Source organism: Phocoena phocoena, chromosome 16 (genome assembly GCF_963924675.1).
Source record: "Phocoena phocoena chromosome 16, mPhoPho1.1, whole genome shotgun sequence".
Taxonomy (NCBI): Eukaryota; Metazoa; Chordata; class Mammalia; order Artiodactyla; family Phocoenidae; genus Phocoena; species Phocoena phocoena.
The window spans coordinates 62,303,253-62,320,034 of record NC_089234.1 but is presented as its reverse complement, the minus strand read 5'-3'; the positions used below and the strand labels follow the sequence as shown (position 1 = coordinate 62,320,034).

Genomic DNA, 16,782 nt, shown 5'->3' with positions numbered 1-16,782 from the left:
ACGGTCTCCTGGGAGCCAGTCACTTTGTGGTTCCCTTAACATCCCCATGATCTGTGCCTGGACCCTGGCTTCCTCTTTTCACCACCAGACACAAAGATCAGGCTGGCCCTGGAGCACACCCCCTCTACCCAGCTCCTCCCTAACTGCTGGGTAGTCCCGAGCAAGGCCCCGCCCAGCTGGGCCTCAGTCTTCTCCTGTGAAATGGACCTTCTAGATGCAGGGTTACAGACGGTCTTCCTTGGAGGGCTCTGAAAGCCTGGGGCACATACACACACCCAAGCAGGCCTCCTTGATAATTTATATATTTACATATTTTACATGTTGGCCTTTGAACACAAGGTGCAGAGCCAGGACACCTGAAAGCCCCTTCACAAACTTGGAAGCCCCTTCACAAACTTGGAAGCCCCTTCACAAACTATGTCTGACCTTCTGCCCTGTGCCTGTCCTCCGGTGGGACCGTCAGCTCCTAAGCACCTCTCCCCTCCCCACCCTCACGGTACAACCAAGGGTCAAAGGAAGTCTAATCAGAGGGGAAAGGCAGGGTGTGTTTAGTGGGTGCTGTTGAAAGAAAAGCGCCCAACATCAGGCACTAAAAGCAGCTCCCGGTGGATCAGGAGTCCTGGGCTTCCCCCCAACCTCCGGCCCCACCAGAGTTAGTTGGGCCACCTCTGGCCTTAGTGCCCCGGTGGAAGCTGGGGCTCCGTGAAGAAGCAGGACCTCCCAGTGCACCCTGGAGCCTATGGGCACTGGGTAACCCCAGGCATTTTCCTCCTGGACACTGAGGCTTTCCTCCTGCCTGTGACACGGGCTTCCGTCCGCCCCGCAGCAGCTTCCACCGCCCAGCGGCGACCCTCGGAGCCCTCCCGGGATTTGAGGGGGGGGTGACGGGGGGTTTGTCTTACTTAGGAAGACTTAGCAGGGATTTGGGGGGCGGGGAGCGGACGCGGAGGAGGCGAGTTTGCTCCGTCCTCACTGGGAGCAAAGCTCCCCGTTGAGTTTTGAGGGACCTGGGTTGGTGCAGGCCTCAGTCCCTCATCCTAGACCAGGGGTTGGGGGCGCGGACCTATACCAGTCCTAGGCCTGTTAGGAACCGGGCCGCACAGCAGGAGGTGCGGCGGGCGAGCGAGCGAGCAAAGCTTCATCTGCCGCTCTGCATCCCCCCTATCGCTCGCATTACCGCCTGAACCGTTCCCCTCCCACCCACACCCCGCCCCCGGCGTCCGTGGAAAAGTTTTTTTCCACGAAACCGGTCCCTCGTGCCAAAAAGATTCGGGACCACTGTCCTAGACGACCGCCCTCTCCTCCCCGGCCCCGGACGCTGTTTCGGCTTCTTGGGGCCCTGCAGGCGCGGGGGTCCCGCAGAGCTCGCCCGACGCGCCCCTCACCTGCCAGCGGCCTCCCGCCGTTCCGGCTGCCGTTCCGGCTCCCGTTCCGGCTCCCGCTCCTGTCAGCAGCTCCCGTAGTCGCCGCCGGGCCGGAGGCCCCTCCCTTGCCGGCGTGACTCGGCGCGTCTGCTCTCCAGTCTCGGCGCGTCTGCCCTCCAGCCTCGGCTATGCCCCCGGCGGCGCCCCGGGGAACTGCAGCCTCCGGCCCGCCCGCGCCGCCGGCCCGGGAAGCCAATCGACCCGACCGTTAGCACTCGACCGCTACTGTCGAGGACGCCCGCGCTGCCCTGGCCCCTCGGACTCTGCTCAAAGTTCGGTCCGGCTCCTTTGCCGGACGCCTCTCCAGCCTTTAGAGCGCGGGCCCCGGCACTGGCTGTGCGATCTCGGACGGATCACCAGCCTCCTGCCTTCACACATATAAACAAAAATGCAAACCCAGTTGAGCACCTACTCCACGCCTGGCATTGTGCTGGGCGTGAGGGGTGGGAGTGAGGGGTTGTAAAATGTAGAACAATGCAGGCATGGTTTCTGTTTTCCTCCAGGTAATACTAGGAAAAAATACTAAACAACAATAAAACATATGTATCACTAATTGCAGTAAGAAAGACCGGGGGCAAAAGAAGGGTGCCAAGGCCTCTCTCCAAGGTTGAGAAGTTAGCCCTGGGCAGAGAGAAAGCAAGTATGCTCTGGGTGTGCAAAGACCAAGGCAGGATAAATAGCTGAGAGCAGGGGCATTGCAGAAGTGGTCGGGGACAGAGTGGCCCAATGTGGCAGGGTGGCACAAGCCTCCAGGTTCTGGTAAAGACTGCCCGTGTGATCCCAAGGGCAACGGGATGCCACTGATGGGTTTTAAGCTGAAGAGTGAGGTCTGAGTTATGTTGGAGGGTGAAAAGACAGGGCAATGGGAGGGCTGCCTGAAACTGGGTAAACTGGGCAGGAGCGGAGTCCAGGGAGAAGAAGAAAGCACTCGGATCTGTCAAGAAATGTACTGCTGCAAGCTACAAACTGGAAGTAGGATCAAGCCAGTTTGGTGACAGATAATCCATCTTCACCTACTTAATGCAAATATTAGCACCTACCCGAATCACTGTAGAAAAGATTCAACGAGATCTTTTTTTTTTTGCGGAACGCAGGCCTCTCACTGTTGTGGCCTCTCCCGTTGCCGAGCACAGGCTCCAGACGTGCAGGCTCAGCGGCCATGGCTCACGGGCCTAGCCGCTCCGCGGCATGTGGGATCTTCCCAGACCGGGGCACAAACCTGTGTCCCCTGCATCGGCAGGCAGACTCTCAACCACTGTGCCACCAGGGAAGCCCCCAAAGGTCTCTTTTAAGGGATGCCTCTACTCCCACCAGGGACAGGGGATAGGGTGCAGAGAAGGCCAGGTAGAAGTTTCTTATAGGCCAGGCCTGGAAGTGGCACACCTCCTTTCTGCCCTTTGGAACTCACGGACACACCTGACCGTGAGGGTGGCCAGGAGATGCAGTCTAGTGTATGGCCACAAAGAGAGGAAAACAGATTCTGGTGTCTGCCCTGCTGACCTAGGTCTTAGCCTCCCTGGGTTTCTTCCTGTGCCTCTGCTTGTCTCTTCTCAGCCCCCTCGCAGGCTCCAGCTCTACCTCTGTCAAAAAATGAAGTCAAAAAAATCATGAGGCAGGCTTGTGCGGAGCAGTAATGGTGACCCGTATAAGAGCAGCATCAGAGCAGAGTGGCAGGGGCAGCCTGACAGGGTCAGAAGACTAGCTACATGCAAGGGATGGAGCAAACAAGTTAATATATTGAGGATAATGTAGCTGTGTTTCTCACTGACAGGAGGGAGGTACCAATATGCAAAGGGGAGAGCTAGAATGAACCTTGTGGTATTGAACTTGTGATATCAAATTGGAACTATCAGTGTTAACGCGTGGCATGGCTTGCAACATATGGAGATAGAAATAAATATAGATGTAAGGTCTGTTTACCGAGAGGGCCTGGGAGCAGCAACACCTCAGAGTAAGAAGCACACCTAGTACCTAGATCTTTGCTTCTAAATACCGTTCTCTAGTAAAGAGGACACTGGAGAAGTGGCTGATTCCAGGGAAAGTACAAAGTAAGTCTACAACATTTTGTTTTGAAGGAAGTGCTTAAAGAATGATGGGGAGATGTCAAAAGAACACAGAAGCTAGTTTGAAGGAGCTCTCGCTGGTCAATATGGACGATTGGAACATCAAAATAATGATAACAATAGATTATAATCCATTGAATAAACTATGAATCCATGATTCCACACAGATATAATTAAACAGAGAGGAGGGAAAGCTTTTACTTACAATAGAAAGCCAGCGCATAAATGTAGGAGGAAAAATGAAAATAAAAAATTTCCATTGGGCAAACATTAAAGTTATTCAGCCAAGGGACATCAGTGGGTGCTAAGCATGGTAGATGAAAGCGGGATAGGGGTACGTACATAGTCTCCAGATACTGCCACACAAATACTTATTAATTACCAAGGAAAAAAGGAACCTTACGGTGGAGAAACCTAGCAGGCACCGTCTTACTCAAATGATCAAGGTTATCATCTATAATCTGACAAATAAAGATCATGCACCACCCAGTAGAACATGATGATAAGACAACATCACTAATGTTATATCCCAAAGATGTGTATCCCGAATCTAATCATGAGGAAGTGTGGACAAACCCAAGCTAAGGCACATTCTGCAAAAGGACTGCCCTGTTTTCTGCAGGAAGGTCAAGGGCATCAAACTCAAGGAAAGCCTTAGGAGCTGCTCCAAGTCAAAGGGGAGACAGCCATGGCAAGTGGGTAGAACTCATGATCCCAAATGAGGTCTCTTTGTTACAGAGAACATCACTGGGGCATATGGCACAAATGGTATGGGGTATCTGGGGGAAGGGCGCGTGGGGATTCTTGCTACTTTTCTGTAAGTTTAAAACTGCTTCAAAATAAAATCATTTTTTAAAAAAGAAGGAGGAATATCTTCTCCCCTCTCTCTTCCCCCATCCACCATCCAGGTACAGAAGACCTGGCAGAGGATCTGAGGTCCCAGACCCAGTGACAGAGCCGCAAGAAGGAAGGAGCTTGGTCCCTCAACCAGGACTGCACAGGAGCCATCCTCCCCCACTTCCTGGTCAGGTGCGTGACTTTGGACTTTACATGAGCAATAAACAAACTTCTGTTGTATTAAGCCACTGAGATGGGGGAGAGGGAACCTTTTATGGCGCTATCCTAACTCATCCACTTAACAGCCTGCTGTGCCTCTCTACTTGAGATCCCACGGACACCCAAGGAAACATCTCGTCCCTAAACGTGTCAGCCACTCATCACTATCCTGGCTAGAGACCCAGCACCATTTGACCCTTCTCTCTCTCTGCATTGCCCCACATCCAGTCAGGTCCAGCTCCTGTGTCATGCTTGATCTCTATGCCCACCAGGCCTGCTGTGGCCACCTTCCCCGTCACCAGGGCCATTGTCACTGGTTCCCCAGCCTCCATTCCAATCTCTTCTCCACTTAGCATGGCCAGACACACAAATGTAGTTTCACACTTCCTTGTCCCAGCTCCCACTGCCCTCAATCTGGACACCCTCCCTGTTTCCTGTTTCCATCTGGTAAACACCTACTCTCCCCTCAGTGTTCAGCTGCATGAATCCTTGCCTGACCCTCCCTGCTCTGGGCCCCTGGACGTGGTCTTCCACCTGAACAGGACAGAGACGCCCTGCTCATTCCACTAACGGGGTGACACACCAGTCTCCCCGGAATAGCCTGAGCTCCTTGGTACCCACACATGCTGGGATAAATCCTCCCCTTCCCACTTGCAGCCAAGTCAGAACTCGGCTCTCCCTCCCCACCTCCATAAATTTACTACAGAATTTCTCTCAAGCTAACTTTGCCCTCTGGCCCCACTCCTAATCCACACAGAGGGGAACAACTGTCTCAGGGGTGTTCTGTGGTTGCCCAGAGCTGGCGCTCAGCAAACAGATGTTAGAAACAAAGTATTCCCAGCAATTCTCTCTGCTTAGATTAGCCCCCTCTCCCCCAGTCATTCCCCAATGGCATTCAACCTGTCAGTGATTTAACCATCATTTCTTGACGGCTTACACAGGCAGGGCCCTGGGCACACAGTGCATGTTCCTGACTCCCAGGGTTGGTCTTAGTTCCTAGGGCCTGCCTTGGCCTCATTCACCTTTGAACTCCCCAACTCCCATCCATTCCAGGACCTGGCACAGGCCTGGGTCCATCCAGGCAGCCTGTAAACAGTTGCTGCCAGGCCAAGGCCACCGCCGTCTGGGATCTGCAAGCCCCACCCAGTGCTAACTGGCACCATGGCCAGCTGCCAGGACTAGTCTGGCGCAAGAGTGTCCCGTGAGATCAAACCCCCTGAGAAAGCAGGATGGAAAGGTATATTTCTGTTCCTGCTGCTTTCCTATTCCCCATTCAACTCTCAAAACAAAGAAGGAAAAGAAAGAAGCTTATATCTAGAAGTAGGTCCTGTCCCTCGAAGGTCCTGTTTATTCCCAAACCCTAACCAGACACATTCTACCCCTCCCCCCCCCCACCCCGACCCCTGAGAGCCACTTTACGGGCCGGAAAATTAAGGCACTGTCAGTGTGCCCCTGCAGGTCAGGGCACCCGACACATGAAAAGCCGGGAGTCCTGGCTTTCGGGGACGCCACCGCTGGTCCAGCAGAACAGGAAGATGCTCTTTCCCTTCCGCCTCTGGTCTTCAGAACAGGGCCTCTCTGCTGAGGTTTTCTGAGGAAGCCCCAGTGCTGTCAGCCCCATTCTGAAGGAGAGCAGAGAGGAGCCCAGGCCCCAGGGAAGCCGCCGCTGCAGGTGCCCAGTGACCCTCAGGAGACAGGGAACCGTGGCTGGGCCTGCCTTCCAGTAACATCTGTCTGTCAGGACCAGGTCTGTCTGTTGTACGGTTGTACTGCGCTCCCCAGAAGAGGAAAGAACAGAGCTGAGCCTAGTGTTGGGGGAAGAGAGAGGTGGCGGCTCTAGAAAGCACCCCAAAACGGGCTGGCAGGTGAGAGATCCGTGGGGGCTAAAGAGAAGTTTGGTCCAGACTCCAGAGCTGAGCAAGGTGGGTGGTGATGGGGATGCAGCCTGGCTGGGGTGTGCCGTGTCAGGGTCCTCAGGCCACCAGCCTCAGCGCTCCCCATGGCATCAGATGGTTGCTCTTCTCTCTAGAGGGGTGCCACAGCTTCAGAGCTTGCTCCGCGGGGCCTCTGCCAGGGGTCGCTGCAGCCGCCACACCACCCTCACTGGCTCAGGGGCGCGGTCCAGCTGGCGGAGGCCGCCCAGGTCGCCTGCCTGGCTGTACCGCTGCAGGGCTGGCTGGAGCACCGTGATGGGAATGCTGAAGTTCAGGTGGGGGTAGGTGGCCCCCGTGTTATTGTCCCGGGTGTTGCTGGCGATGATGCCTGTTCAGGAGCCAGAGAGGAAAAGAGGGTGTGAGCCAGGGGACAGGGGAGGGAGGCTCACCTCCAGCCTGGAGGCCCTAGACCTGCCTGAAGCCCCCTCGTAGTGACAGGCACCAGGCTTCATTCATGGACACGGGCTCCTCATGCCTCAGTCCTCCTTCCCGGCTTTACTTTCTCCCCAACACTATCAGTATCTAATACCCCATGTTTCACTTGTTTTGTTATCCCTCTCTCCAACTTCTGTTATCTTTCAGCTCCATGAGGGCAGGACTGCTGTGTTCTGTCCATGCAGTCTCCCCAGTACCTGGAACAGTGCCTGGCAAAGGACGACCTCAACAAATACTAGCTGAGTGACTGAATAAATGAATCAGACCCACACAGAAATTTTGTTTGGCCTGCTCAGTGCATGTGTATGAATTTTTTGAAGACAATTTTAGACTTAACAGAAGTCTTGCCAAAATAGTACAGAATTCCTGTATACCCTTCACCCAGCTTTTCCTTACGTCACCATACAGCATTCATCAAAACCAAGAAATTAACCTTGGTGAAATGCTATTAACTAAAGTACAGAACTCACTTGGATGTACCAGTATTTGCACTAATGCTCTTTTTCTGATCCAGGATCCCACATGGCATTTAGTCGTCATGTCTCCTAGGTCTCCTCCCATCTGGGTCACTTCCACGGTCTCTCCTTATCTTTCATGGCCTTGACACTTTGAAGAGTACAGGTCAGTTATTCTGTAGAATGTCCCTCAATTTGGGTTTACCTGATGTTTTCTCATGATAAGATTGAGGTTAAACATCACTGAGAAGAAAACCATAGAAGCAATGTGTCCCTTTCAGTGCATGCTATCAGGAAATGTGTGCTGACTATAAGCACTGCTTGCGATGTTAACCTTCATTACTTGGGTGGTATCTGCCAGGTTTCTCCGCTGTAGACTTACTATTACCCTCTTGGTAAGTACAAAATATTTTAGGATTATGCAGTTATCTTGTTTCTACTTAAACTTTTGCCTACTGATTTTGGCATTCATCGATGGATCCTGTCGGCAGCAGTTCCTACCGGGGTGTCCTAATAGTGATTTTCTATTTCCCTCATTTCTTCTACATTCATTAATGGGAATTCTTCTGAAAACCAAAACTGCTACCATTTGTTTTGCTGCTCAAGCTGTTCCAGCAGGAGCTCCTTCACGTCATCTCCTGGTTCTTTCAACACCTGACGTGCCCATCATTTTGCTGCTGCTGTTATTGCTACCCCTCCCTCCTTTCCAGCACCACAAGGCAGCCCTAGAGAATGACTCTTAGAAACCAAGATCTGAACTCTCGCTGTGCTCATTACAAATGGATGTCACTGCTTCTAGCCCCTCTCAGCAGACCGAGCTAGGAGTCACATATATCTACACACACACACACACACACACACACACACTAAGTCATGCATACACACATCTACATTTATTTCTGTGTCCACTTATCGGTATATATCTTTTAAAAGGTCAACCAGTATATGGGAGAAAAATGGAATGCAGACTAGGACAAATGTACCTAACTCTATTTCAAAGGAATCACATAACTATACTGAAGGGGAAGGGGAAGGAGCTAATCTAAGAAACTTTGGAAAAGAGCGTTTTGACTGGACACTTTAAGGCTAAAGATAAAAAGAACCGTACGTGCTCAAACACTGTTCTCTAGCTGGTAAATTCATTTCTCACGGGGGTGTGGTTAGGAATTCTGAGAAAAAAAAAAAAAGGTTCACAGCTGCTTGTGAAAAATTGGAGTCAGCCAGCGTTAGGCCCACATATCTTTGTAATGAGGCAACAATGTACTAGAGCTGAGTGGTGTTCACCCCAGTTCCCCCTTGCCCTCCACTCACTGCTGTCTTCACTCACTCACTCACTCATTCATTCACTTTAACAGCCCAGCCTCTGTAGGCTTTCGAGTTTGTGACCCTTGGACTAATCCAACTCCTGAGTCTCACAGATCAAATGACATTAAGTGACTTACCCAAGGTTGTGCAGTGGCTCAGTGGCAGAGAAGCGACCAGAACTCAGATCTCTTCCCTCCAAGCTCAGCTTCTGTCCCTCTCCACCCTCAGAAGCACAAGAGCCTGAAAACCTTGGCTAACTACCTCTGTGCATAAGGCCCACCATCTTTCCAGACAGAGGGTGGCTCCCAGGGCTGGAAACCAAGCACTCGCAGGATGGGACTGAGGCTCTGGCAAGGGGAAGGCTGGGAGAGGACCAAGGAGCTGGTTACCCAGGAGGTCCCCGGAGCAGGTGGAGAAGAGAGGTCCCCCACTGGAGCCACCATGCACAGCACACGTGGTCTGAAGCATCACTGGTGTGTCATCCACCTGCACCACAGCTGACAGGATGCCTGAGGTCACCGAGGGCCCGCAGGCCTGGCCAAAGACACCGAAGCCCACCACACTGACAGCCTCGCCTGCCAGGGAGGGAAGAAGGGTTAAGCTGGGGAGCCTCCTCTGTCTGGCAGGACTCACACATTCCCCAACCCCCTCCCTGGCCACTCCAAATTTCTAAACCCTCTCTGCCGTTTGAGTTTCTGCTCAGATACTCTTGCCTCCATGAGAACTTTCCCCAGGCCCCCCACAGGAACAGGCCGGGACCTCCACTGAGCTCCCAGCACTGTATCTGCTCAACCACTTCTCTTCAGCATCAGGCTGTTCTCCAGCCCTCATTCCCCTGCTGGACTGGGTAGTCACTTTTTAGGATTCCCAGCACCTAGCCAGGGGCTCAATAAATGTTTGTGAAATTAACACTCACCTCCTGAGACTAAGAAGTCTCTTGGTAAAACTAAAATGGTGATGATGACTACAAAGCAGGCACCACTTTCCTTCCCCAAGTGCTTTACAGACAATATCTCACCCATTCCTCACAAGGCCCAGGAGTAGGGAGCATTATCCCCATTTTACAGATGTGGAAACTGAGGCAGAGTTCACTAAGTTGCCTAAGGACACGGGGCTAATAAATGGCAGAAGATGCCAAAGCAGAGAGCTTGTAATCCTTGTTATTACGTTATAGCATACGACATCCACAAAGCGAGACCTCTGGTACTTCTGTGGCAGCATCACAAAGCCTTTTACTCAAATCATGCCATGGGAGCCTCAAAAGTACACATCTCTCAGACCAGCCTGCAGTGTTATAAGGAGACCCCAAGGCTCAACACACTACACTGCTGTGGGGCCTCAGGAAAAAGGTGTGCCTTACCCTTCGCTGGGAATTCCACATGCCCCCCAGGACGTTAGGCATGCTGGGCGTGAGCAGGGAGGCCTCCAAGAGCAACTCCGGCCAAAGCACTGTAACCAGGATGTAACAAGGTGCCAGCCTGACTCATTACTCCAGCAGGGGTGGGGAAGGGAGCTGACCTGTGGGACTGGCCCCTGATCTGCAGGGTTAGAGCGCCCAACACTGACTTTCCTTCCTGAGGTTCACCCCAGACCAGAGAACCCCTCTGTCCTTTACCTTCATGGAAATGCTCAGCGGGCACAGGTACAGGGACACCATCTAGATCTTCCTCCAGGCTCACCACTGCTATATCATAGGGAGATGTCTCCTGGGTGGCAAATACCACATGTCCCCAGATTACGGTGCTCCTGGGAACAAGGAAAACAAAATGACAGGCTAGCTTTCTGAACGCTCAGCACGGGGAGGAAGCAAAATAATGAGAGTGACAGTAAAAGTCATGAACTTGGGACTCAAAAGATTTGGTGTCAGCCCTGAAACATACCAGCATGCAACTCTGGGCACATCCACAGTGGAACTTCCAAACATGCTCTACCAACTGCAGGGTACTCCTGTGTAAAGCTTCCGGTGCCTCACCATCATCACAAACACCTGACACCTAGGGGGCACTGTGGGCCAGGCCTGGTGTTAATGTTCTATGGACATCATTTCATTTAGTCCTCACAGCTGCCCTATGAACTAGGCACTGGTATTATCTCCATTTTGGATGGTGCATTTGAGGCCCAGAGAAGTTGAGTAATTTCTCAAGGTCACATAGCTAGTGGCAGGAGCCAGGGCAAACATTCTCAACATTTTCCTTTACTGCCTCATTTGATACCAACAATCCTGTCAGGTGGGGGGGCAGACATGATACGATTTCATCCCTCTGGGTCCCTGTTTACATAAATGCCAGCACTTCTATAACTCTTACTACGTGGCAGGCTGTTCCAAGACTTTACATGTCATGGGAAAGCAACTTAGACAGATTCAGCAAATTGCCCAAGATTACACAGGGGCTTCCTACTACACACTCTGCAGGGGTAGCTTCCAGCAGACCTGTTGCGTTCCCTAGAACCAAGAGTATGTGGGGGTAGGTGGAGGGGTGAGGAATTGGGGACCACACACAGAGGAAAATTCTCATCATCAGTCTTCCCTATAAAGTCATGGCTGTCCAGGTGGCTGCCAGAGGGGACTCTATGGCAAAGCAGGGCTGGGTTAACCTCAGGAGTTCAATAGAAGCATTTGGAAAGGTCTGGGCTGAGAGGCTGAGCCAGGGACAGAACAACAGGCATTAACACCAAGGAGCATTAACACCAAGGTGCAAACACCAAGTGTTTGCTTTGGCCTAAGTCAAGCACCTGGGACTACAGAAGAAACAGAACATGTATTAGAAAACCAAGCCAGGAAGCCAAGGCTGCTGTCTCCACTGTCACAGCAAGTCAAAGTAAAGGAGGGTAAGAGTGCTCACCCTGCAGAGAGGGAACAAATGACTGTCTGAAGTCCCAACCTGGCTGCCAAGAGCACTCAATGATTGTTCAAAATATATTTGCCTGGTCCCCACTCCCACATTCTAATTAGGTGGAACCGCGTATCTGTTCATTTTGATCCAGAAGAGAAGTTCTGGTTAAGATCTAAGAGATAAAATCAAGTAAGAGTAACAGGCTCCTCTCCTAACCCAGGATGGTAGCATCCTGGGCCCCTGGGGCTTCACTATGGCATTCAGGGGAAAGAGGGCAGGGTTAGGAAGACTCTGTTCAAGGGCCTCTGGTGTGTGGGTGCAAGGATGAGACAGAGAAGTTGCCCAGAAGGAATTCAGACTGGGAGGGGGAGCTCAAAGATGCCTAGTCAGGGATGCTGGACCACCCCACAGTTCCCCAGAGTTGCTTGTCATCTTGCCCAAGCCCCATTCACCCCTTGCCAGGAGGTCCAGAACCCCCTACTCTGGGGTTCTGGGTGCCAAGGATGAGGGGAGGGTCCCAGGTCTCTAACCACACTGCACCACCAAGCATTGAGCCTGAGACCAGAAGGCCTCCATAATCCTCAGGATTATGACCTGAGATCCAGATATGACAGCTGGTGAGGGAGTGGAGTGGGGGCAACCTTGTGGGCCTTACTTGGGGGTGGTGGAGCGCACCAGGACCTTGGCCGCCTCCCGAGGGGCCACATGCCGGCAGGTCACCACGAGGCGGGGTGCCACGGCCACTCCGGAGCCCCAAACGGAACCGCACTCCACCAGCACGGCCGCAGCTGCCCAGGGGGGTCCGGGGTCTCGGAGGGTCAGGCCCCACGGGGAGCCCATCTCATGCGGTAGGAAGGCGGCCAGGGCGGCGGCGCCGGGGTGCAGGCGGCAGAGGGCCGCTCGGGCGGCGCAGAGGAGAGGGGCGGCGGCGCAGAGCAGCGTGAGGCCCACCCACTCTCGGGCCTTCCAGCAGAGGGGCGCCGCCACCAGCGCCACCAGCGACCCCGCAGGTCGCGCCTCGAACACGCCGCCACCCTCGGTGCCTGGCAGGCAGCGCGCGTCGGTGAGCAGCAGAGGGCCGGCCGAGTTGCTGAGGACGCCGCAGCTGAGCGTGTTGAGAAAGATGTCGGGGCAGAAGGCCCCGAACGGGGAGCCGCAGGCCACCAGCGGCTCACCCTTGGGCACAGCCCCGAGAGGCGCCACGGCCAATACCGGCCCGCGCTCCTCCGCCTCCGCCTCCTTCTCCGGGTCCGGCCGCACGCGCAGCAGAGCGAACCAGCCCAGCGCTCTCAGCTGGTCTTCCTCCTCCTCCTCCGACACCTCGTCGTCCGGTGCGGCGCTCGCGAAGCTCCACTGCTTGGCCGCCTCGCCGCCGAAGAGGCGCGCGAAGTGGCCCCGGAAGGCCGGGCAGCTCAACAGCAGCAGCAGCTCGGCGGGGCGCGGGGGCTGCAGCGGCCGCCCGCGGAACCGGGCGGGCGGGCCGGGCTCCAGGCCGGCGCACTGGGGCGTGCACAGCCCCGGGCGGCCCCGCTCCGCGCGGCCTGCCGGACTCGCGGCCGTTGGGCCCCACTGCACGTGCAGGCGCAGGTCGTCGCCGCAACTGTCGCCGGGCAGGAAGGCGGCGCCGGCCGCGGTCAGCGCCCCGCTGCCGGCCCTCAGGAAGGGGGTGAAGATGCCCCCGTGGCACAGCACCAGGCCCAGGCGGCGGCTCAGGATCACCCCACTGCAGCTCCACGAGCCCGCCTCGGGCTGCCCAGCCCGGATGGCGCTCACCACGCAGCCCGCCTGCTCGGCCGCCCTCATGGCTGGCCCCCACTGCCGCCCCATGGCCTCGGGGACGGCACACCAGGGGCTTCCCGGGGAACAAGCGAGCGAGCAAGGACCGCGGCCGGCAACAGCTGACCCCACGTAGCGCCACCCAAAGCTGGCAGCGAGAAGCGCAGGCACTATCCCAGGTCTTCCTCTTCCGGCCGGATTGGCTAAGCCCCAACTGGCCCGGCCCGATTGGCTGGGCTAGGGGCCGAGCCCTGATTGGCTGCCGAGGCTGACCCCGCCTTTCCGCGCCCTAGATGGTTCAGGTCACCTGTGCGACGTTGAGGGCGAAGCGGGACCGGAGGAAGAGACCCGGGAGAGTGACAGGAATGTGGCTTTACTGGGAGATAGGGGCGTGCTGGTCCCTCGGAGCCTAGTCTCGTCTCTGTTCGCTGAGCTTCAGGAAAGGGAACATAAATGCGCCCTGAGGTGGCTAGACTTGCCCAGGCCTTGTACAGGACCTGTCAGTATCTGCCCAGGTGTAGGAGACATCCGACCTCTGATCCCTGGGATAAGACGGGCAAAGAAGGCGTTCAGGGTATTTCCCTGGTGTCGCAGAGGTTAAGAATCTGCCTGCCAATGCAGGGGACACGGGTTCGAGCCCTGGTCTGGGAAGATCCCACATGCCGCGGAGCAACTATGCCTGTGTGCCATAACTACTGAGCCTGCGCTCTGGAGCCTGCGAGCCACAACTACTCAGCCCACGTGCCACAACTACTGAGTCCGCTCGCCTAGAGCCCGTGCTCCGCAACAAGAGAAGCCACCGCAATGAGAAGCCCGCGCACCGCAACGAAGGGTAGCCCCTGCTTGCAGCAACTAGAGAAAGCCCGCGTGCAGCAACTAAGACCCAACACAGCCAATAATTAATTAATTAATAATTTAAAAAAAGCTGTTCAGTATTTTGAAACTTTGTAAGTAAACCGTACAGTAATCCACTAGGGGGGATAATGGAGCTCGTAAGATTACACGTCTGGTCTTCTGATGCCAAAGCCACACCCTACATATCTCATGGAAACTGGATTTGCTCCAAAAATTGCCTTTTAAAACTATGATAAACAGTAGCTGAAGTCAAAGTTTTAAATTACACAACCCTATAGTTTGCATTATGCACATTTCATATAATGATTTATAACCATCAGCCAGGATTTATCTAGATCAGGGGTCATTTTTTCTGTAAAAGGCCAGAGTGTAAATAAATAGCTGAGGTTTTGTGGGCCATACCTTCTTTGTCCTAAATACTCAGCTCTGCTGTTGTAGCATGCAAAAGCTAAAGAAATGGGGTGGCTGTGTTCCAATAAAATTTTACTTATGGGCCCTGAAATTTGAATTTTATATAATTGTGGCATGTCACAAAATTTCATTCTTTTTTTTTTATTTTTCTCACAGGCCATACAGAAACAGGCAGCAGGCTAGATCTGGACCACGAGCTGTAGTTTGCCGTCCCTGCTCTACCCTGACATAAAACATCCTTACTTTTCCAATGAAGTCACCCTGAGGACAGAGGAACATGAACAAGTATGTTTTGGGGGGCTGCAGGATATCCCTGAAGCAGTCACCACAAGCTAGACATTTTATGAAGGTCTATCACAATGTCAACTAAAGTAATTTTAATAAGATTATTTTAATACGTATTTATGTCAGCATTAATGAAAATATTCAGTTACTACTTAAATTACATAGCCTTTCTGCCTCAAAATTTTGAATAAACTAACACTGCTTGGTGTATCCCAAGCACAACACAGGGTAATGCTCAATGCTCCCAGCGACACAAACCTGTTTGAGAAAGGAGAATGATGATCCATTATAGCATGAGGCAGGACTGAAATCAGCAGTCTTCCTATAGCAGGTACTGTCTTCTTTTGGTTCTGACATAGAAGATGGCTTGATCGCAGTAAAACCTATTAACTATCCAACTTCCTAGCAATTGCTTCTCTCTCTGGAGTCCAGTGATTCTCCCTTAATGACGCCCAAGCCTCCAGCATGAACTGTTTGCATGTTTTTCTGTTTACGGCACATCACAGTGGAGTCCCAAGTCACAGTCAACAGCCAAGGTGAGACCCCCTAGTGCTGGGCTCATTGACTCAGCCTTTAATTTTCATGTACTGCTCTGACTCAAATGACACAAACCCATATAAGCGTAAAACCCATGGCATCATTCCACTGTATTAGTTTCAATCTCGATGCCTCCAGTAATTTAATACTCAGTCAAAAAGAACCTGGTGCATTTTGCTTCCCATTCTGTTTTATTCCAGTACTTTAGTTTTAGAACCTCATTTGGGTTTTTTAAAAGCAAAGCTTCCTACAAGCCTATTAAATGCACAAGCACAGGTTTCATTACTTCTATTTTGTCAAATGTAGCATTCAACCGGATTCTCTCCAATTTTGTATCAAATGATGAAACACAGCTAAACTGGACCCAGTCCTTGCTAGCATGTTAACAGATTTTGTTCAAAAGTCTGCCATGTCCTTCCTGTTGCATAAATGACCACCAGTCCTGGGACCACTGCATGTTCCAAGGCTCTCAAACGGTACTAAATTTATTACTTCCAGTGGAATGTGTAAATTGGCCTGGTCTTTCCACCCATACCCCACACCCCCCCGTAGCAAAGTCTGTCTCTCACACCCGTTGTAAATATTTCTTCCCGTAAGTATGGAAGAACTTTTGCCCCACCCCCCACAACAAATGTCATGCTATGTTCATACACAGAACAAACCAATGCCAAAAAAAAGGAGCAAGATACCAAATTTGTTTTAACTTTTTATTAAAACGCTTAGGATACAGATTGACTTTCTTTTGTAAATGACTGCTTTACTTTTCCTGAAATAGGACATATATGCACTCTGATAAAACAGAATGAAAAGTCTCAATTCATGGGAGTTCCAGTACAAAGCTCTGACCCTAACTGTCAGGAGCCAAGTTCCTCACAGCGGCTTCTTTCCTCTATATTATTTCTGTGGGGCAAGAAATAGACTGCTACCACTTGATTTTTCAATCCCGACTCTTTCTCCAGTGGCCAAAATAAACCACCTTCACAAAGAGCTGCCCTGTGTAGAATCCAGTTTTCTAGCTTGCTAAAAAGTGATTAGGGACAAATATAAAAAAAAAAAAACCAAAAACCAGAAAACTAACACTGAAGCAATCATACCTCTCGTATCTCTGGAGAGAGAAGTATGGGTTACCTTTAGCCAAAGAAAATTAGAAGTATGCAAGTTAACTACCTAGTTCATTCACTGTTAGCTAGATTTGTTTACTTAAGGCTTTAACCCCTTTCCAAACCAGCTATGCTTGCTAATAAATGAAAGGCATGCTCTTCCCAGCTTTATACTTCACTGAGCCTCTGCATTTGGTACCTAGCAGTGAAAAAGCATGCTTTCCCAACAGGTGAGTACTGAAGAATGGGAAACATTCTTCAGTACTCACCTGGGAAATCCAACTAAAGAATGATACTCTCTCACCCCAGGAA

The 16,782-nt window shown here is 52.4% G+C and overlaps 1 protein-coding gene across 2 annotated transcripts; it reads right to left on the bottom strand.

Moving 5' to 3' along the window:
- Nucleotides 1-5,868: 5,868 nt before the first annotated feature.
- On the bottom strand, nucleotides 5,869-13,412 carry TYSND1 (trypsin like peroxisomal matrix peptidase 1). 2 transcript variants are annotated; one of them, XM_065894506.1, is made up of 4 exons: nucleotides 12,162-13,412; nucleotides 10,288-10,418; nucleotides 9,062-9,247; nucleotides 5,869-6,805 (listed from the first exon to the last, which is right to left on the bottom strand). In XM_065894506.1, exons 1-4 carry the CDS (start codon nucleotides 13,331-13,333, stop codon nucleotides 6,588-6,590), a joined length of 1,707 nt encoding a protein of 568 aa, XP_065750578.1. In that variant the 5' UTR covers nucleotides 13,334-13,412; the 3' UTR covers nucleotides 5,869-6,587. The 2 variants fall into 2 exon arrangements, with proteins under 2 accessions (XP_065750578.1, XP_065750579.1); XM_065894507.1 differs by lacking the exons at nucleotides 9,062-9,247; nucleotides 10,288-10,418 and having other exon boundaries at nucleotides 6,775-6,805; nucleotides 12,162-13,333.
- Nucleotides 13,413-16,782: the final 3,370 nt, after the last annotated feature.